At 41.4% G+C, this 22,604-nt stretch overlaps 1 protein-coding gene and 1 pseudogene across 1 annotated transcript; one reads left to right on the forward strand and one right to left on the reverse strand.

Annotated features, from left to right (window-relative positions):
- The first annotated feature begins 1,912 nt into the window (after positions 1-1,912).
- LOC125507140 lies at positions 1,913-10,134 on the forward strand (annotated as a pseudogene).
- Positions 10,135-11,802: 1,668 nt separating this feature from the next.
- On the reverse strand, positions 11,803-13,119 carry LOC125507141. Its single transcript, XM_048671820.1, has 4 exons — positions 13,024-13,119; positions 12,186-12,239; positions 11,986-12,055; positions 11,803-11,852 (listed from the first exon to the last, which is right to left on the reverse strand). The coding sequence occupies exons 1-4, from the start codon at positions 13,075-13,077 to the stop codon at positions 11,803-11,805; spliced, it is 228 nt and encodes a 75-aa protein (XP_048527777.1). The 5' UTR covers positions 13,078-13,119.
- Positions 13,120-22,604: the final 9,485 nt, after the last annotated feature.

Raw genomic sequence — 22,604 nt, forward strand, 5'->3', positions numbered from 1 at the left:
ATCATGTCTTTCTGCTGTTTATATATTATTCATCTCATGTTTAGAATTAAAAGAGATGATTGTTTTCAGGTCCTTGACCGGATGCAAAAGCTAGGTCCACAGATGCTGGGAGATCAGTTTGATGATGAGACCACATCACGTGGCCCCGCCAGCAGACAACAAATTTGAATTTAGGCATTTACCTTGAACCCGGCCAGCTGATTTGTCTTTCCAACAAGACGAGTTTCTCCTGCCTGAGCTGTCTTTTCTGCCGAGACGACTTTCTGTTCATCTCCATTCCATTTTCAGGCTTGTTGCACTGAATGTCGGTGACCTGCAGGGTAGTTCCTATAATTGTAAAACCTATTACGGTTAGTGCCTGGCTTAAGATGGACGACTTGAACCCTATTCATCTGAGTATCTTTTGTATCATTTGTTTGTGTTGTAGTTTTGTGGAGCGTGTTTTGTTCTGAGTTCACAGTCACACAAACATATATTCAGTCGTGCTTACTATTGAAGTGCTTAGGGCGTTCCTGTTTCTCCTAGAACTAGCAATTTGTTTCTCTCTTATGGGCATGAATCGCTGCGTGGGTTTTGAATTTCATGATCTCCTGGGATAGACAAGTTGAATTTTATACAGGATTATATCTATTGACAGGCAAAGAAGGACGAAAGTCAAACTAAAAGTAGTTAATGTCATGCAACACTTGCCCTGAAATGGCACAAAAGATAAACAAAATCCTCTTTCTGCTCAAAACCCTTGAGGTCAGTTGAGAGAACAGACCAGCGTCACCCCTGTACCCAGTCCTGTCCAAGATTGTGAGTACATGCCTCAACTGATACATGACAAGCTATGACATGAGCCAAAGTGATCCAAGGTTAATTACTGTCTGGAAGACAACATAAGGAAAACAGCAACAAACAGGCTATAGATAGGAACTGAATACTCAACAATCCGGCAGGACATAAATATGCATAGACTCCTCGCCGACGCATATATATGAAACCCTGTTAGCTGTCACTGGATTATCAGTTCAGAAAGACTTGAAATCATCATATCACCTTCATAATGGTTCTATTTTGACTACAGTCCGGTATCTACTCTCCATATCCAGAAAGAAATTAGACTCGATCATAACTGGCAACCAGCTTGTAATGACACCACCATTATTACACAGAAAACTATATAAATTGCATACACGTTGTCTGCCATTCCTAAGACAATTGGATTGGAGAGGATTCACGGAGATGTATGAATGAAGCAGCAGAAGTAGTATAAGTCGCAACTTCAAAGGCGCTTATTACACAGAAACCGTGGAGCTGCTAATTCCTGAAGTGAACCTTCATGATGCCTGATCCAGCTTCTGCAGCTTCACCTTGGCAATGTCAAGTTGCTCCAGATAAGAACTATTGAGGGAGGAATCATGTTACCATCATGAAGAGCAATGCATACAAAATAAGAAAACATCACCACCACTTCCAACAATACGGACAACAAAAGCAATGAGATGAGCATCATACTCTGTTGGGATGCCACAGCCGATTTGGTGTCCTTGTGGAAGAAGATGTTGCAGGTCTTCTGGTATGCAGCCTGCGCATTTTTGCAGCAAGTCAGACAGGTGGTAAGTTGTCACTTGTTACCATGCATCACACCAAAACAGCCCAATTGACCATCGCCTGGATTTCACCAAATTCATGCAGAGACTTAGGGAGACACTTACCTTGGATGGAGGCAGGTTGTTGAGCTCGCCGATCGCCACTTGGTGTGCTCTTACCTGAACTGAATAACACACACATGCGGTTTATATATCTTTTTCTGTTTTCGAACAATTTGAAAGAAGAAGGCCTGCAAGGTAGAGAAACATGTAGCCCTAATACCTCCTTCATAAGCTCCATCTTCTTCATGTCCATCTCCTTCGCCGCCGCCGCAGCCATGTCTCGCCTGTGCCGGAGGTGGAGGTCCGGTTCAGCCTCAGTACACCTTAGTCAGGTGACCCCAACGCAACTGCCGATGCCTAAACGAACGAATCTGGTTCATACGGAACGGAACAAGAAACGACTACATACTCCCTTCGTAAACAAATATAAGAGCGTATAGATCACTAAACCTCCATAAACAAATATAAGAGCGTATAGATCACTAAATTGCGGAGGGAGTATTAAATTAAAGGTCAAACCACGCCGCCGCCAAAATCGAACCTACTGGTGTTCCGAAACACACTCCAACCCCCAGCGAACCCACGGCCGATCCAGAAGCAAGCGAAGCGAGTCCAAGAGCCCGGCTGCGACTACGAGAAGGGAGAGCGGCGGGAGTCGGAGAGGGTTCTAGCAGGAGGTTCCAGGGAGAGAGAGGGAGAGGGAGAGAGACCTGACGGGGTGGCGTGGCGGCGGAGAAGGGAGCGCAGAGGACGACGGCGGCGCGGCGACCGGGGAAACAAGGGAAGGAATGAAGAGACGGGGCGTGTGTGTCGGCTCTCGTCAGGCCCTTCCTAACGGCCCACTACGGCCTGGCTAAATGCCTCAAAACGAGAATGGGCCATAGGGAGCCCCCCTGAATCGCGCGGACTGGCACCTTCCTCTCTCCTATTTCAAATTTATGAATATGTATTATTCTACTTTGAATCCGTTGCAAGGCACCAACACATTGCTAGTGAATTTGAGAAAACAAAACCCGAATGAAACATGTCCTGCATAAACAAGAGAAAAACTATCCAAAACTAGTGAGGAAAAACCTACATGGGCAGGCCCGTATAGGAAGTAGTGTAGGGGGGTTTGTGAGCACGATGACTTTGTCTACAGCTAACATGTGCCAAATAGTGTTTTCCGTGAGGAGCTTTGCGCCCGCTCGCAGTGAGCGAGAGCTCCTAGTTGACTCCTATTTGCCTCAAATAGACAGGCTGCGCTTGAAACGGGGTGCAAACGACCGACCCAGTAACATGCCAACCTATGCCTATGCAGGGGTTATTTTGGGTTTACAAATTCTGCTTTGTTCTTTTAGTTGTTATCTGCCTTTTGTAAATACAAGAAATTGGGAATACAAAAAAATTAATGTGTACTTGGAAAATATTCACCATGGATTAAAACATGTTTAATGTATTGAAAAGTGGTCAACACATATTTATAAAAGGATCCAAAAATCAATGTATTAGAAAATGTTCACTGTAAATTTAAAATGTTCAACGTGTTGACAAAAAAAAATTGACATGCACTAAAAAAAGTTTTACATGTTTTAAAATTGTTCCTAGTGTAGAACAAAATAAAAGGCAAAAAACTGGACGAAAATAAACAAACATAAAACTAATAAAGGGAAGCAAAATCCGCAACAAAACAATTGAAGAAAAAACAGAGGAGTGGCACCGCAAATGAAACAATAGAAAAAAAAACAAAACAACGGCCAAAATAGCAAAAGAAATAAAACATTGCAGCAGTGCTACAAACGAAATAGTAGGGGGGAAAACAGAAACCCGAAAAAGAACGCTTTTCAACAGGTTTTTTTAGGGATCCCCACAGATTATTAATTCGAACCAAAGATCAAAGGGATAGAACAAGTGTCATGCGGATGTAGAAGCCACAAGTGACGACCCGGATTAAGTAAAACATAAATTTTTACATGTTTGTGTGCCTCCTGGTTTGATGCTCGGCCTTCAAATATGAAATCGCATCTAGCAAAACTCGCTCTCCTTTTTTTTATTTCCTTGACGATTGTGATATGCGGACCTCCCAGACCTTGTTTGATATCATCCATAGTTGGTTTCCAATCACAAGCGATCACTAGATTATCCATAGACAGATCAACAGCCAGTGCTAAGCCCTCATGGTATGCTAGGGCCCCAAGTGTTGTTGGATTGTTCATTCTGGGCAAAAACGGTCTTTGAAGCTTCAGCAGGTTCGCGAACAAAAAGTGCGAAAAATGTCAAAGTGGGCCAGCCCAATTTGACTCGCAAGGGGGGGGGGGGGCTATCTATTTTGCAAGACCTCCTTTTCTTAGGAGAAGTGACGGGATCTCCTAGGCGGCGCCTTAAGCGCCGGCTAGGAGAACAGGCGTTCACGCGCCTACATTCTGGACCAGCCCAGTATCACGGTTTCGTTAAAAAAAATAAGGGACGCTCGTCCCAGGGTTGAACGAAGTTGAGGGATTGCTTCCATTAAAAAATGCTGAGGATCGATGCCTTGTTAAAAAAATAACTTTTGGTTAAAAGCACAAAAAATCAGGAAAAAGAAAAAAAGTTTGTGATTTCAAATAAGTCCACGGATTTGAAAAAAACACAAAATAAAAAAGTTCATGAATTTCGAGAAAAGATCATAAATTTTAAAGGTTAACGTTAATTTTGGAAAAAGTTCATGGATTTGAAATTACACTTCAAGGATTGAAAGAATTTCATCGACCCTGAAAAAAGTTTGAAAACAATTCAGAGGGTTTGACAAAAAATTCAAGCATTTGAAAAAAATCATCAATTTAGGAAACAAAATCACGACTTTGAAAAAATGACGAATCAAAAAAAGTTTGAAACAAAGTTTTATAAGTTGAAAAGTGTTTGTGGATTTGAAAATATTCATGCATTTGAGAAAAAGTTCACGAATTCTAAAAATGTTTGTGAATTTAAGAAAATGTCCATGAGTTTGAAAAGTTCACGGGTTTTAAAAAAGTTCATGATTTTTTAAGAAGCGAATAAAAAAGAACAAAAAACCAGCCAAACAAAACCAGAAAAGGAATAAAATAGGGAAACGATAAATTTTGTTTAGCTTTAGATTTGATGAAGAAAAAGGAAGTAGCCTAGGCATAGCAGGAAAGGTGCCCTAGTTGGATACCTCGCTTTGTATTAACCAAAGAGGTTTGGAGTTCAAATCGAATTGGCCGCAACTTTTTGAAGTTTTTACAAAAAGAAAAAAGTGTAAATGGGTCGGCCCAGGACCGAGGGCAAAAATGCTACACTTACGTAAAAAAACCTACGCTCTCTAACGTAACTTGCCTAACTAATCTCCCCCCCCCCCCATTTCAACTGGGTGGGTCTCCCTCCCCTGATTTCCTCCAACTGAAAAAGTACACCTTGGCTATTATGTTAGTTTACCTATGATGGCTACGTAGGTGTAGCATTTCTCGGGCGGAGGGTGATTTGCGTCGGTTGGAAAAATTGCCTATAACCTGCGCTTACGGCACAAATAAGGGTCGAGGCCATTTGAAGTAATGCGAGCATCACCTTGCCTTAAGTGGTGAGCTACTACTGGGCCGACACAGTAGCGCGTTGCTTCATTTGTTAGTTCGTTTCTTTTGATTCTTTTGTACTTTTGTTTATGTTTCAGAGTATTCTCTCTCTCTCTCTCTATATATATATATATCATTTATTAAGTAATTTATTTAAAATGTTATTTGTGAATTTTAAAAATGTTTATGCAGTGTAAAAATTTGTTCACACAACTTTTAAGAAATGTTCATGGAGTCAAATTAGGAGTGTTGTAACCTATTATCTTTACAATAAGAATGGAATGCCTTGGTATATATGTTATGCATGATCCCCATTCTTATGCAATCACCTCAACTTCCCCTAACAGTGTGGTCATCCTATGTCTAATAATAATAATAATAACCTTTGAATCTTTGAAAAAACCGACGCCTTTTTCATTTAGGAGTGGGGATCAACCAACTCCATATAAACTCAACGAGAGACAAATTTCCTCCGATAAACTTAATAATAGACATTAGTCTCACTAACCACATTGCCATCCACACCAAAATACCATTAAGGACTAAACACTCTTTGAATTTTATATGTTTTTGTTATTAAGATAAAACTCATTTCAATAACAAGCTCAATTCTGACACAACTTGCCCAACATAGTATTGAACCAACATAAACATGTCAACCACATTTGAACACAACTAAAGCATGCATCATGCCAGCTATTAAGTGATAATATTCACATGAAAATGTTATATAATATATCGTATAGCTATTAGACTGGAAACCACTTTTGGGATATTTGTAAAATTGTATGATTTATGTATCTGTCTCGAGATATTTAAGAATATTAAAATATGCAGCACAACACACATATATACACTATAATTTGGCATGTGTTTCATTTAATAATCTATGGCGCTATGAGATAGCATCCCTTTTAAAAAAATTAATGTTTAAGGGCTCCAACATGTATTTTCAGAGACATTGTTTGAGAACAAAAAAACCTTTGTGGCTACATGATATGGTTTACTTCGAGTATGGTGTGTGTGTGGTGTACATTCCAAAGATAGATCTTAGAAATTTACATCAAATAATGTTACTCCATCCGATCCATATTAGTTGACGCAACTTTAGTACAATGTTGTTCTAAAGCAGCGTCAAACAATATGGATCGGAGAGAGTATAATTAATTGTGGCTAAATAAAAAATTTAACTTTATAATGTTACAAAAAGTAAGTATTAAAGTTTAGTACAAATATTATATGTTTTAACTCGCTTCAAGTCTAATGTTTGGACCGTAAGTACAAATAAAGTGCCAACTCATTGGCCCCATTCATGGCGAACTAAGAAAAGATAGGAAAACTGCAACAGAAAATAGTTGATTTGCGGAATATTTTAGTGCAAATGAAAAAATTGACTTAAACAAGTTTAAAGAAATTGTTTCTGCTCTTAGTATATAGAAATATATTACTTGTCAGCTGCAAGATGGACAAGAGGCTATCACAAGGCTTCTCAAGATACTTGGGCCTGGTGCTGCAATTTCAAATACCTGTCAGAGTACAATCTCAGATCCACGCCGAAGGACATCAAGTCTTGTTCAAGGGAAAGTGTATGGGAGAGATGAAGAGAAGAGATCCATCAAATCATTGATAAAAGAACACAAAGCAACTGTCGGCTTAACTGTTCTGCCTATTGTAGGCATCGGAGGAGTTGGGAAGACAGCTCTCGCTCAGCATGTATACAATGATCTAGCTGTGGAAAGTCAATTTGATCACAAGATATGGATTTGGGTGTCCGACAACTTTGATGAAATGAGACTCACAAGAGAAATGTTAGATCACATCTCCCAAGAAACACATGATGGCATATGCAGCTTTCCCAAGCTTCAGGAGGTCTTGAAGGGTCATATTAAATCAAAGAGGGTTCTACTTATTTTATATGATTTCTGGGAAGGCATGGATGATGGCCGATGGAACAAATTGTTAGCTCCGTTCAGTTCTGATGGTGCAACTGACAATATGATAATTCTGACAACAAGAAAACCATTTGTTGCCAAAAACAGTGGTACAACTGGACCAATTAACTTAGATGGTTTGAAAATGCTGATTTCTGGCCAATGTTCAAAGCATGTGCATTTGGTGATGAGAATTACAAAGAGCAAGCAAGTCTCAGTGACTTAGGACAGAAAATAGCACAAAATTTGAAAGGAAACCCATTAGCAACACAAACTGTTGGGGCACTATTAAGACATCATCTTACTGTGGATCATTGGAATAACATTCTGAAGACTGAAGATTGGAAATCCCTACAACACACTGGTGGTATTATGTCTGCCTTGAAGCTTTCCTATGATGACTTTCCCTACCCTGTAGGGCAATGCTTCTCATATTGTTCTATATTCCCCTACGGTTATGGATTTCTTGCTGAGGATCTAGTTCGTCTTTGGATTTCACATGGATTTGTGAAGCGTGATCATTCAAGTAAGAGTTTGGAGGAGATGAGACGGTACTATCTTACTGACTTGGTGAACCGGGGCCTATTTGAGCAGGTTGAACTTGAATGTCAAACTTTCTATGTTGTTTGCGGCCTGATACATGATTTTGCAAGGCTAGTTTCAAGAACAGAGTGTGCAGCTTTGGATGGTTTGCAGTGCAATGAAATTTTGCCAACTATACACCATTTGTCCATAGTAACCAATTTTGTATATCAGAGGGATGGTCAGACTGGGAATATACCTCGTAATGAGAGGTTTGAATTTTCATTGCAAAGTATAGTCCCATCAGTGAGAAAACTGAGAACATTGGTGTTAATTGGAGAATATGGCTCCTTTTTCTTCAAAACATTCCAAGATGTCTTTGAAGAAGCAAATAATCTGTGTCTGCTACAAATGTCTGCAACATCTCATGACTTTAATTCCTTTCTGTGTAGCTTGGCAAATCCTACACATCTTCGGTATCTAAAAATTCAATATGGTCATACTGAGCAGAAGGCTTTGCCTCGTGTTTTGAGCAAGTTCTTCCATCTTCAAGTATTGGATGTTGCTTTCTTTAATGCATTGCATACGGTTCATCTAGAGGATTGCGGAGAATGGATAATACTTCCATCTCTGGAAATGCTTCGGTTTCTTAAAAGGTTGAAGCTGAGCAACATGCAGAGAGTAGGAGAAGTATTAGTTCCGCCATTGGAGGAATTGGTTTTAGATCGAATGCCAGATTTACAGATGTGTTCATGTACTTCTGTGGGGGATATGAAGTCTAGTTTAAGGGTGCTGGAGATTTGGAGTTGCTCTGCACTTGAGGTGTTTGATATGTTTCAGAAAGGTTATAACTACGAAACTGAGCTTAAGTCGCTGATGCCTAGCCTGAGGAAACTCATTGTGGTCGGTTGTCCTCGTTTGCAAGTACAGACCCCTCTTCTGCCTTCAGCCACACTTTCTAAACTAATAATCACTAGTGTTTCAACGATTATGTCAATGGAGGGACTTTCCATGGAAACATTAAAGCTTTATGGATATGGACTTCCGAGTGAGATTATGGCACTCAATGACAAAATTTTGGCATTCAGTAATCTTAAGGATATAAAATACTTACAGATATTGTCATGCAAAAGCATGACATCTATTTCATTCAAAGGTTTAAGTCAGCTCATCTCTTTAAAGAGTTTGAAAATAGAATATTGCAGAGAACTTTTCTCTTTAGATGTTGTGCCAGAGCAGACCCATGAAGACAAGATAACTGCAAATGAGGTTGCTCTCCCATCTCTTGAAAGTCTTTGTATTAGAGATTGTGGAATAACATGGAAGTTGTTATCTCTGATGTTGCAACATTCACCAGCCCTGAAGGAATTGACTTTATATGAATGCCCGCAGTTGAAACAGCTAAAGATAGAAGGGGAAGGAAAGGTTCAATCAAACTTTATCTCAGGTTCCGAGACTTCGTCATCAAGATATGTAGATGATGCATGGCCAAACTCATATGTTGACGGAGTCGTGCACATTCTGCTGAATCTCATAAGGATAACCATTGGTAAATGCCCTCATCTAATATTTGATGGGAGTAGGGAAGATTTGGTTGGATTTACCTCCCTTGATAAAGATGCCCAAGAGAAGGGAAGATGTCTCCTCCCACAATCACTTGATCAACTTGTTTGGATTGATTATCCCCAAAAAACACTGCGACCCTGCTTTGTGCGGAATCTCACACGCCTCAGAAAATTAGAAGTAATTGAAGGAAGTTTGGAATATCTACAGATGGATTCCTGTACGGCGTTAGAAGAATTGGAAATTGAAAATTGCCATCTGCTCATCACTGTAGAGGGCATACAGTTGCTTGGAACCCTTAGGTATTTGCTATTATTTGTGAACTCAAGCATGGAATCTCTACAGCTGCATTCGTACACGACGCTGGAAAGTTTGGAAATTCAGTACTACAGTTCGCTCGTCTCACTAAAGGGCTTGCGATCCCTCATGAACCTCAAGCATTTGAAAATACTCGGTTCCCCTGCCTTGGGTTCCCTTACCTCATTGGTGAGTAATGAGCCAACTGAGGGAATTTCAAGTCATAGCTGTGAGTTATTCCCTACACTGGAAAGTCTCGAGGTCGATGATTTGTCTCCCCTTAACACATCATTCTGCAAGGGCCTCACATGCCTCCGAATCCTAACGCTTACTTTGTCGGATGAAATGAGACTGACAGATGAGCAAGAGAGAGCGCTTCTGCTCCTTAGGTCCCTGCAAGAGCTCCATTTTAATGAGTGTGAACTTATAGATCTTCCTGCACGGCTGTGCGTCCACCCTTCCCTCAAGACGTTGAAGATCAGAGATTGCAATCTCATCGCAGGACTTCCGAACGAAGGCCTCCCACCTTCACTGGAAAAGCTGGAGATCTACAACTGCTGTGTCGAGTTATCAAAACAATGCAGATCGCTTGCAACAAGCAAGCTAGAGGTCGAAATTGATGGGAGCTATGTGGCCTGATCGCTCAATATCTTTGTAAGGTATACTTCTACCATATATGCCCAGTTTTTTTTGGACTAAACAATAGATCGTACAATTATATGCTATTGGAGGGATTGTCCAGGCCATCCCTGTCCTGGCCCACCTGTTGCAGTACTTAGCTTAACACATTTTTCTTGTGATATCAACAGGTTTGGTTTCACTTCAGAACCTCATTCTCGTGTGGTCGCGATAACGGTGTCTTACACTCATAATCTCAATGTTTGTTCTCTCAACTTGTTTGTATTTCGGAAATCGAACTGGGGATTTATGCTGTAGGAGAAGCCTAGTGTTTCTCTGTCATATCAAAAACCGAAAGCTTCACAAGGTAAATCATGTCTTTCTGCTGTTTATATATTATTCATCTCATGTTCAGAATTAAAAGAGATGATTGTTTTCAGGTCCTTGACCGGATGCAAAAGCTAGGTCCACAGATGCTGGGAGATCAGTTTGATGATGAGACCACATCATGTGGCCCCTCCAGCAAACAACAAATTTGAATTTAGGCATTTACCTTGAACCCGGCCATCTGATTTGTCTTTCCAACAAGACAAGTTTCTCCTGCCTGAGCTGTCTTTTCCGCCGACACGACTTTCTGTTCATCTCCATTCTATGTTCAGGATTGTTGCACTGAATGTCGGTGACCTGCAGGGTAGTTCCTATAATTGTAAAACCTATTACGGTTAGTGCCTGGCTTAAGATGGCCGACTTGAACCCTATTCATCCGAGTATCTTTTGTATCATTTGTTTGCGTTGTAGTTTTGTGGAGCGTGTTTTGTTCTGAGTTCACAGTCACACAAACATATATTCGGTTGTATTTACTATTGAAGTGCTTAGGGCGTTCCTGTTTCTCCTAGAACTAGCAATTTGTTTCTCTCTTATGGGCATGAATCGCTGCGTGGGTTTTGAATTTCATGATCTCCTGGGATAGACAAGTTGAATTTTATACAGGATTATATCTATTGACAGGCAAAGAAGGACGAAAGTCAAACTAGAAGTAGTTAATGTCATGCAACACTTGCCCTGGAATGGCACAAAAGATAAACAAAATCCTCTTTCTATTCAAAAACCTTGAGGTCAGTTGAGAGAACAGAGCAGCGTCTCCCCTGTACCCAGTCCTGTCCAAGATTGTGAGTACATGCCTCAGCTGATACATGACAAGCTATGACATGAGCCAAAGTGATCCAAGGTTAATTACTGTCTGGAAGCCAACATAAGTTAAACAGCAACAAACAGGCTATACATAGGAACTGAATACTCAACAATCCGGTAGGACATAAATATGCATAGACTCCTCGCCAACGCATATATATGAAACCCTGTTAGCTGTCACTGGATTATCGGTTCAGAAAGACTTCAAATCATCATATCACCTTCATATAATGGTTCTATTTTGACTACAGTCCGGTATCTACTCTCCATATTCAGAAAGAAATGAGACTGGATCATAACTGGCAACCAGCTTGTAATGACACCACCATTATTACACAGAAAACTATATAAGTCGCATACACGTTGTCTGCCATTCCTAAGACAGTTGGATTGGAGAGGATTCACGGAGGTGTATGAATGAAGCAGCAGAAGCAGTATAAGTCGCGACTTCAAAGGCGCTTATTGTGCCGTGGAGCTGCTAATTCCTGCAGTGAGCCTTCATGCCTGATCCAGCTTCTGCAGCTTCCCCTTGGCAATGTCAAGTTGCTCTGAATAAGAATTAGAGAGGGAGGAATCGTGTCATGTTACCACCATGAAGAGCAACACATACAAAAGAAGAAAACAATCAACATCACCACTTCCAACAACAACAACAACAAAACCGATGAGCCTCGACCGTACTCTGTTGGGACGCCACGGCGGATTTGATGTCCTTGCGGAAGAAGATGTTGCAGGTCTTCTGGTACGCGGCCTGCGCGTTTTTGCAGCAAGTCGGACAGGTGGTAAGTCGTGAGCTGTTACTATGCATCACACTAAATCAGCCCAATTGACCATTGCCTGTATTTCACCAAATTCATGGAGAAACTTAGGGAGATACTTACCCTGGATGGAGGCAGGTTGTTGAGCTCGCCGATCGCCACTTGATGCGCTCTTACCTGAACCAAATAACACGTGCAGATTATCTATCTTTTACCATCGGCGAATGAACAAATCCAAAGGACCGCATTACCGCAAGGCGCACAAGATGTAGAGAAACATGGGACAGATAGCCCTAATACCTCCTTCATAAGCTCCATCTTCTTCATGTCCAGCTCCTTCGCCGCCGCAGCCATGTCTCGCCGGTGCCGGAGCTGGAGGTCCGGCTCCGCTTCAGGACACCTCAGTCAGACGACCGCAAATGAGCAGCAGCTAGCGATGCCTAAACGAACGAAACGAATCTGGTTCATACGGAACTCTTAAATTAGCGCTGAAACCACACCGCCGCAAAAATCGAATCTAGTGGGATTCCAAAGCCACTCCACCCCCCAGCGAACCCACGGCCGATCCAGAAGCGAGCTAGGCCCGCCCGGCTGCGGCTACGAGAAGGAAGAGGGGGGAGATGGAGAGGGTTCTAGAGAGGGAGAGGAAGACCTGACGAGTGGCGTCCGGCGGAGACGGGAGGGCGGAGGACGACGGCGGCACGGCGACCGGGGAAACAAGGGATGGGACCAAAGAGACCGTGAGAGCGGAGGACGATGGTGCGTGTCGCCGCTGATTAACGGCCCATATACTCCCAAACCTGACCAGATGGCCCGGCCTGGCCTAAACGGGCCAGACAAGGCACAGCCCTTTCATTTTTTTGGTTTTTTTTTCGGGTTTTCGGTTTCTACCGACCTTCTTAGCTTTTCGACAAAAAAATTCGAAAAATAGGGAGAGAAACATCCATGAGGGGACAGATACCTCCTTCATAAGCTCCATCTTCTTCATGTCCACCTCCTTCGCCGCCGCAGCCATGTCTCCTTCAGCTCCAGTACACCTCAGTCAGCCGACCGCAGTGTAGCTACCGATGCCTAAACGAAAGAAACGAATCTGGTTCATGCTAAATGAGAAGGACCCTTAAATTAAAGCTCAAACCCAGCCAAAATCGAATCCACTAGAGTTCCAAAGCCACTCCACCCGCCATCGAACCCACGGCCGATCGAGAAGCCAGCGAGCCCTGCCCGGCTGCGGCTGCGAGAAGGAAGAGGGGCGGGAGATGGAGAGGGTTCTAGAGATGGAGAGGAAGACCTAACGAGATGGCGCGGCGGCGGAGACAGGAGGGCGGAGGACGACGGCGGCGCGGCGACCGGGGAAACAAGGGATGGATGGGACCAACAGACCATGAGAGCGGAGGACGACGGTGCGTGTCGCAGCTGACTAACGGCCCATATACTCTCAAACCTGACCAAATGGCCCGGCCTGGCCTAAACGGGCCAGGCAAGGCACAGCCCTTTCGTTTTTTGGTTTTTTTTTGGGTTTTCGGTTTTCTACCGATTTTCTTAGCTTTTCGACAAAAAAAATCGAAAAACAAACTGTGAGAAAAAACACATTTTCTTGTTTTTTCTTCCGTGAGAGGCATGACCGTGTCTCTCGGAAACGAAAAAAAATGCACTTTCTTTTTTTTTCTTTCCACGAGAGTGATGGTTTTGCTTTTGCGAGAGGTACGGTTTTGCTTTCGCGAGAAGCACGGATTTGCTTCCGCGAGAGGCACGATCGTGCCTCTAGGAAATGGTTTTTTGAAAGGGAGAAAAAGACGTGCTCCTGGTGTGGCTTTTTCTTCCGGTTTTTTCATGAAAAAAAGTTCTTAAAAACCTATCAACATGATATCTGATTTTGAAGATCTAGACATGAGGAATTCAAGGGTGAAAACGATTTCAGATTTGGACGCACAGCTTAAAAGAGAAAACGTTTTAAATAAACGAATTTATGGAAAAAGGGAAAACTACCAGATAACGACAAGTGACGTACATGTAGTACTTCATTTGTCGCAACCTAGGAAGGTAGAAGTGATCTTTGAAAGAAGTACTTTTCAATTAGTGATTTCGGACGGGTTGGCTCATAGCATGTTTATCCCCTGATCTTGGGCTGGTTTAGGGGCTAATATGTATTTGAATTTTTTTTTAAAAGGAAAAGTAAATGGGTCGTGCCGTACCCAACCTCCCAGCCCAGGCACAACCCTAGGTAGGTCATGTTCTCGAAATCACTAATTAAGTACTCCTTTCAAACATCACTCTCACCTCCTCAATTTGCGACTAGTCGCGCACTGCATGCGCGACACTTGTCGTAATCCGAGAGTTTTCCTTTTTCATACATCTGTTTCTTCAAACATTTTATCTCTTAAATCGTGTGTCCAAATCTCGAACTATTTTCACCATTAGATTCCTCGCGTTGAGATCTTCAAAACTAGATTCCATGTTGACACGTTTTGACGAACTATTTTTTCACGAAAAAACCCAGACAAAATAAATCGGACGGAAAAACTGAATAGGAAGCATGTTTTTTCCCTTTCCGAAAAAGGCACGGCCGTGCCTCTCTCGATAGCACCACGGTGCCTCTCGCGGAAGCTAACCCTTGCCTATCGCGGAAGGAAAAAAAATAGAAAACACATTTTTCGTGCCCCTTGCAAAAGCACAACCGTGTCTCTCGCGAGAGCACAACCATGGTCGCGGAAGCAAAATTGTGTCGTGCGGAAGGAAAAAAACAGAAAACGTGTTTTTTCCGTTTTCGAGAGGCACGCCCGTGCTCCTCGCGAAAACACAACCGTGCCTCTCACGGAAGGAAAAAAACAAAAAACGCATTTTTCGTGCCCCTCGCGAAAGCACAACCGTGCCTCTCGCGAAAGCACAACCATGCCTCTCGCGGAAGGAAAATCGTGTCGTGGCGGAAGAAAAAAAAGCAGAAAATGTGTTTTTTCATTTTCGAGAGGCACGGCCGTGCTCCTCGCGAAAACACAACCATGCCTCTCACGGAAGGAACAAACATAGAAAATGTGTACCCTAAACCGTGCCTCTAGCGAAAAAACAAAAAACGTGTTCCTTTTTCGTTTTCGAGAGGCACGGCATGAAAGCACAATCATGCCTCTCACGGAAGCAAAATCGTGCCTCTTGCGAAGAAAAAAATGCCCCAAAAGCTAAGGAGGACCGGTGAAAAACCAAAAAATAAAAAACATGAAAAAAAATCGTTTAAAAAGCCGAAAACGTGTGCGTAAAATAAAAAGAATAAAATCTGATAGGAGCATACAGAGCGCGACACGTGACTTAGCCCACTCTCAAGTGATCGTTGGGAGGCTCCCGAAGAAGCGCTCGAAGGAGGACCGGTGAAAAACCAAAAAATGAAAAAAAACATTTAAAAACCGAAAACGTGTGCGTAAAATAAAAAGAATAAAATCTGATAGGAGCGTCCAGAACGCGACACGTGACTTAGCCCACTCTCAAATAATCGTTGGGAGGCTTCTGAAGAAGCGCTTTGCTCTCTCATGTTCTGGAATGACCCAATTATAAAACGTGTCGGGCTGTGGAAAGACACCACAGCCGGGCACGTGGGCTATCGCGCAAGCACACCAAGATCAACCCATTTGGCCACCTTTGTATACAGCCTGGCCTAAATTCATACAACCCTTAGGGGTGCTAACGCAGTAATCAAGGAGCCTAAAAAAATTGAAGAAATCAAGGCCATGTAGAACGAGACGGAGCATATTAATTTCTGCCATGAACGAAGGGAGGTTAACATACTCCCTCGGTCTCGGTTTAGAGGGCGTGTGCGTAGGTCTAGGTTATTCATTTGACTAACTAAATATGAGTAATATGTCACCAAAAGTATATCATTAAATTTTTAAGCGGATGCAGTTTCTAAACCTATATTTTTATCACATATAATACATATATAGCTAAATTCTTCACCTAAAACGACGAGCATACCCTGTAAACCGAGACGAAGGGAGTAGCTAAGAATGTTCTTACTTTTATGTCTGGCTCCTAGATTCATCGGATTATGTAAAACTTTCTGTTGAGATTTAATAAAGTCGGGCATTTCCCTCAAAAACAAGAAAAAAAAACCTACCATACAGAGCGCCTCCCAGCGATTGAGGCACCTAGATTACGCTAGCGGACTCCTCCGTCCGCTCTAGTGTACTAGGGGGCTGTTTGGTTCACAACCTGAGAAACTTGCCTGAAAAATGAGCGCCGACGCGGCACGCACTGATTGCTCTGCCTGAGTCAGGCCTCAATTTTGGTGGCCTGGCTCCCACTAATTACGTGCCGGAAATGCTCGTGGTAGGCTGGTCGAATTGTGCCGAGGCGCCAACCAAACAAGGTGCAGGCAGTTGTCCGGCTTCGGGTCAGGCACTTTTCTCTCAGGGCAGCAACCAGACAGCCCCTAGGCTCCCAGCCTCCCAACCCAACCTCCCAGCCCAGGCACAACCCTAGGTAGGCCATGTTTTCGAAATCACTAATTAAGTACTCCTTTCAAACATCACTCTCACCTCCTCAATTTGCGACTAGTGGCGCACTGCATGCGCGACACTTGTCGTAATCCGGGAGTTTCCCTTTTTCGTACATCCATTTATTCAAACATTTTATCTCTTAAATCCGTGCGTCCAAATCTCGAACTATTTTCACCATTGGATTCCTCGCGTCGAGATCTTCAAAACTAAATTCCATGTTGATACGTTTTGACGAACTATTTTTTCATTAAAAAACCCAGACAAAATAAATCGAACGGAAAAACTGAATAGGAAGCATGTTTTTCCCTTTCCGAAAAAGGCACGGCCGTGCCTCTCTCGATAGCACCACCGTGCCTCTCGCGGAAGCTAACCTGTGCCTATCGCGGAAGGAAAAATATAGAAAACGCATTTTTTGTGCCCCTTGCAAAAGCACAACCGTGCCTCTCGCGAAAGCACAACCATGGTCGTGGAAGCAAAATCGTGTCGTGCGGAAGGAAAAAAACAGAAAACGCATTTTTTTCCGTTTTCGAGAGACACGACCGTGCTCCTCGCGAAAACACAACCGTGCCTCTCCCGGAAGGAAAAAAAACAAAAAACGCATTTTTCGTGCCCTCGCGAAAGCACAACCATGCCTCTCGCGGAAGCAAAATCGTGTCGTGGCGGAAGAAAAAAAAACAGAAAACGCGTTTTTCCGTTTTCAAGCGGCACGGCCATGCTCCTCGCGAAAACACAACCGTGCCTCTCACGAAAGGAAAAAAATATAGAAAACGTGTACCCTAAACCGTGCCTCTAGCGGGAAAAGAAACAAAAAACGTGTTCCTTTTTCGTTTTCGAGAGGCACGGCATGAAAGCACAACCGTGCCTCTCACGGAAGCAAAATCGTGCCTCTCGCGAAGAAAAAAAATGCCCCAAAAGCTAAGGAGGACAGTTGAAAAACCAAAAAATGAAAAACATAAAAAAATCGTTTAAAAAGCCAAAAACGCGTGCGTAAAATAAAAGGAATAAAATCTGATAGGAGCATCCAGAGCGCGACACGTGACTTAGCCCACTCTCAAGTGATCATTGGGAGGCTCCCGAAGAAGCGCTTGAAGGAGGACCGGTGAAAACCCAAAAAATGAAAAAAAAAACGCTTAAAAACCGAAAACATGTGCGTAAAATAAAAATAATAAAATCTGATAGGAACGTCCAGAAAGCGACACGTGACTTAGCCCACTCTTAAATAATCGTTGGGAGACTCCTGAAGAAGCGCTCATTTGCTCTCTCATGTTCTGGAATGACGCAATTATAAAACGTGTCGGGCTGTGAAAAGACACCACAGCCGGGCACGTGGGCTATCGCGCAAGCACACCAAGATCAACCCATTTGGCCACCTTTGTATACAGCCTGGCCTAAAATCCTACAACCCTTAGGGGTGCTAACGCAGTAATCAAGGAGCCTAAAAAAATTGAAGAAATCAAGGCTATGCAGAACGAGACGGAGCATATTAATTTCTGCCATGAACGAAGGGAGGTTAACATACTCCCTCGGTCTCGGTTTAGAGGGCGTGTGTGTAGGTCTAGGTTATTCATTTGACTAACTAAATATGAGTAATATGTCACCAAAAGTATACCATTGAATTCTTAAGCGGATGTAGTTTCTAAACATATATTTTTATCACATATAATACATATATTACTAATTAAATTCTCCACCTAAAACGACGTGCATACCCTGTAAACCGAGACGGATGGAGTAGCTAAGAATGCTCTTACTTTTATGTCTGGCTCCTAGATTCATTGGATTATGTAAAACTTTCTGTTGAGATTTAATAAAGTCGGGCATTTCCCTCAAAAACAAGAAAAAAAATCTACCATACAGAGCGCCTCCCAGCGATTGAGGCACCTGGATTGCGCTAGCGGACTCCTTCGTCCGCTCTAGTGTACTAGGGGGCTGTTTGGTTCACAGCCTGAGAAACTTGCCTGAAAAATGAGCGCCGACGCGGCACGCACTGATTGCTCTGCCTGAGTCAGGCCTCAATTTTGGTGGCCTGGCTCCCACTAATTACGTGCCAGAAATGCTCGTGGCAAGCTGGTCGAATTGTGCTGAGGCGCCAACCAAACAAGGTGCAGGCAGTTGTCCGGCTTCGGGTCAGGCACTTTTCTCTCAGGGCAGCAACCAGACAGCCCCTAGGCTTGTGTGTTGGTTGACCATTGAGTTTCTAGAAAAACAATGTTTGCAAATCTATAAAAACTTCATGCGTTTGAAAAAATTAAATGAATCAAAAAATGTTCACTAATTTTTAAAAGTCGAAAATAAAAAATGATCCAGAATTCTCTCAAAGTTTGCCAATTTGAAAAACATAAATTAATTTCAAAAAAGTTCATAAATTTAAAAAATGTTCATGAATTGGAGAAAATAGTCAAGAATTAGGAAAAAAATGTAAATAAAATGGAATAAAACCCGTCATAGAAAACCAGAAGAAAAGCCGTCCAAAACCGATGGGGAAAAACCTACATGGGCTGCCCATATAGAGCTAACGTAGGGGGATGTGAGAGCACTATCTACGGTTAATAAATTAAACATTGTGGCGAATTCATAAAGCTTCGCGAGATTGGCTCAAAAAAATCTGCGGTTAACTGTCAAATAGTTTTTTTTTCAGGAGGGGCTTTGTCTCGCTCGCAGCGAGCAAGAGCTCCTGGTCGACACCTATTGGCATTAAATCGACATGCTACGGTTGAAGTGAGGTGCAAAGGGCTGACCAATAACGTGCCAACCTAAGGGTGTATTCTGAAACTACCTAGATTCAGCTTCTACACTATAATTTGCCAGGCAACACTAGGTAGTGGTTATTTTTGGTTTATTCGTTTTTCTTTGATTTTTTGCTGTTTCCTACATTCCATAAATACTCCAAAATGAATGTGTATTTTGAAAAATATTTAACACATACTAAAAATGGTTAATGTATTTGAAAATGTTCAACGCATGTTTTAAAAATGTTCACCATATATTAAAAAACGTCCTCGTATATTAAAATGTTCACCATGTACTTGAAAATATTAACTGTATTTATGTTTAAAAAGTTCTCCATGTGATAAAATAATTTTCTTCATGTTTTGAAAATGAGCATTGTTTATTAAAAAAGAAACAGTAAAAAAAGGACTGGAAGGAAAAACCAAAAACTAGCAAAAGGGAAACAAAATGCACAGCAAAAAAACTGAAAAAAAGACCCTGGAATGACACCACAAATGAAACAGCATGAAAAAAATGAAACACAGGCCACAATAGAAAGAAAAAACATTGCAGCAATGCAACTAATGAAATAGTAGGAAAAAAAACAACAATGGAAAACCAAAAAGAATCTCCAGCAGGTTAGCAAATGCCAAAGTGGGCCTACCCAATTTTCCTCGCATGTGGGCATCGCCATATCCATTCGATGTGTGCGGGCAAAAAATAGGATTTTGATCCCTCAAAAAAGAAAAAGAAATAGGATTTGCCAATGCGAGCATCCCTCTCCTCAAGTGACGAGCTATTGGGCTGGACCAGTACCCTGTTGCTTCACTTGATTGTTAGTTGCTTTCTCTGATTTTCCTTTTTGGTTCTTTTGTATTTTTGTTTATATTTTGAAATACACTAAATATATTTTATTAGCTATTTTTTAAATGGTCATCGTGAATTTTAAAAATGTTTATGCAGTGTAAAATAATGTTCACACAACTTTTAGAAAATGTTCATGCAGTTATATTATTAGGGTATATATAGTTTGCATGATCCCCATTATTATGCAATCACCTCAACTCCTCTTAATAGTACGGTTATCCTATGACTCCCAAAAAAACCTTCGAGTCTTCGGAAGAATCATCACCCATTTTCTTTTTGAAGTGGGGGTCAACCAACTTCATATAAACTCATCGAGAGACCAATGTCCTGAGATAAACTTAATAACCAACACTGGTCTCACTAACCACATTATCATCGACACCAAAATATCATTAGGGACTAAATGCACTTACAATTTTGTATGTGCTTTGTTAAAATCGATCTCATTTTAATATCAAACTCAATTCAGACACAACTTGCCCAACATAGTATTGAACCAACATGAACATGTAAACCACATTTGATCACAGCTAAAGCATCATGCCAGCTATTAGATCTCCTCATAAAAACATTATATACTATATTCTATTTGTGTGTGGCTAGTAGACCCGAAACCACTCTTGGGATATTTGTAAAATTGTATGATTTATATATCTATCTCGAGATATTTAAGAATATTAAAATATGCACCATAACGCACATACATACACTATAATTTGACGCAAATTTCATATAATAATCGATGAAAATATGATATTTCATTCATTTCTATTTTTACGGTTTAATGGGATCAACTTAAATTTTAAGAGAAATTATTTGGAAAAAAACTTTGTGGCTACATGATACAATATACATTTAGTATGGTGCGTGTGTGGTGTATATTTCAATGGTAGATGTTAGAAATTCATATCAAAACATGTTATTATTAATTGTGGCTATATACAATATAATAGTTAACTTTATAATTTTCTATAATAAATCAAAGTAAGTAGGAAAGTTTAGTACAAATATTATATGTTTTAACTCGCTTTGAGCCTAAAGTTTGGATCGCCGTTGTAGATACGATGCCAACATATTGATTCCATTCATCACAAACTTTCATACTGGGTGTTTGCAATGCAATGAAATGAACAGAGTGCAACTCTGGGTGGTTTGCAATGCGATGAAACTTTGCCAACAATACACCATTTGCCTATAGTAACTAATTCTGTATATCGGAGGAATGATCCGATTAGGAATATACCTCGTAGTGAGAAATTTGAATTCTTTTTGTAAAATATAGTCGCATCAGTGAGAAATTTGAGGACATTCATGTTAATGGGGGAATATGACTCCTTGTTCTTCAAACCATTCCAAGATGTCTTTCAAAAAGAACATAATCTACGTCTACTGCAAATGTCTTCAGTATCTCCTGACTTCAATTCCTTTATGTGTATCTTGGCAAATCGTACACATCTTGGGTATCTAAAAATTCAGAATGGTTCTAGTGGCTTTGCCATATGTCCTGATTAGGTTTTTCTATCTTCAAGTATTGAATGTTGGTTTTTTAAGTCATTACATACGGTTCATCTAGAGGATTGCGAAGAATGGAGAATACTTCCATCTCTGGAAATGCTTCGGTCTCTTAAAAGATTGAAGTTGAGCAACATGCAGAGAGTAAGAGAAATCATGGTTCTGTCATTGGAAGCGCTGGTTTAGATGGAATGCCAGATTTACGGAGATGTTCCTGTACTTCTGTGGGGGAGATGAAGTCTAGTTTAAGTGTGTTGGAGATTTGGAGTTTCTCTGCACTTGAGGTGTTTGATCTATTTCAGAAAGATTGTAACTACGAAATTGAACATAAGTCATGGTTTCCCAGCCCTAGCCAACTCATTATGGTCTGTTGTCCTCGTTTGCAAGTACATAACCCCCTCCGCCTTTAGCCACATATTCTAAACTAATAAGACTAGTGTTTCAACAATTGTGTCAATGGGGGGATCTTCCATGGAAACATTAAATCTTTATGGATATGGACTTCCGAGTGAGATGATGGCACTTGATGACAAAATGTTAGCGTTCGATAATATTAAGGATATAAAATACTTGGAGATATTGTTGTGCAAAAGCATGATATCTATTTCATTCATAGGTTTAAGTCAGGTCATCTCTTTAAAGAGTTTGAAATAGAGTACTACAAGAACTTTTCTCATCACATGTTGTGCGAGAGCAGACCCATGAAGACATGATAACTGCAAATGCGGCTGCTCTTGAAAGTCTTTGTATTAGAGATTGTTGAATAATAGGAAGTGGCTATCTCTTATTTGTGACATTCACACGCCCTGAATGAATTGACTTTATATGACTGCCCGTAGTTGAAACAACTAAAGACAGAAGAGGAAGGAAAGGTTCAATCAAACTTTATCTCAGCTTCCGAGGCTTCGTCATCTTGATATGTAGATGGTGCATGGCCAAGGTCAGATGTAGACGGAGTTGTGCACACCCTGTT

The sequence above is a fragment of the Triticum urartu genome, chromosome 5, assembly GCF_003073215.2.
Source record: "Triticum urartu cultivar G1812 chromosome 5, Tu2.1, whole genome shotgun sequence".
NCBI lineage: Eukaryota > Viridiplantae > Streptophyta > Magnoliopsida > Poales > Poaceae > Triticum > Triticum urartu.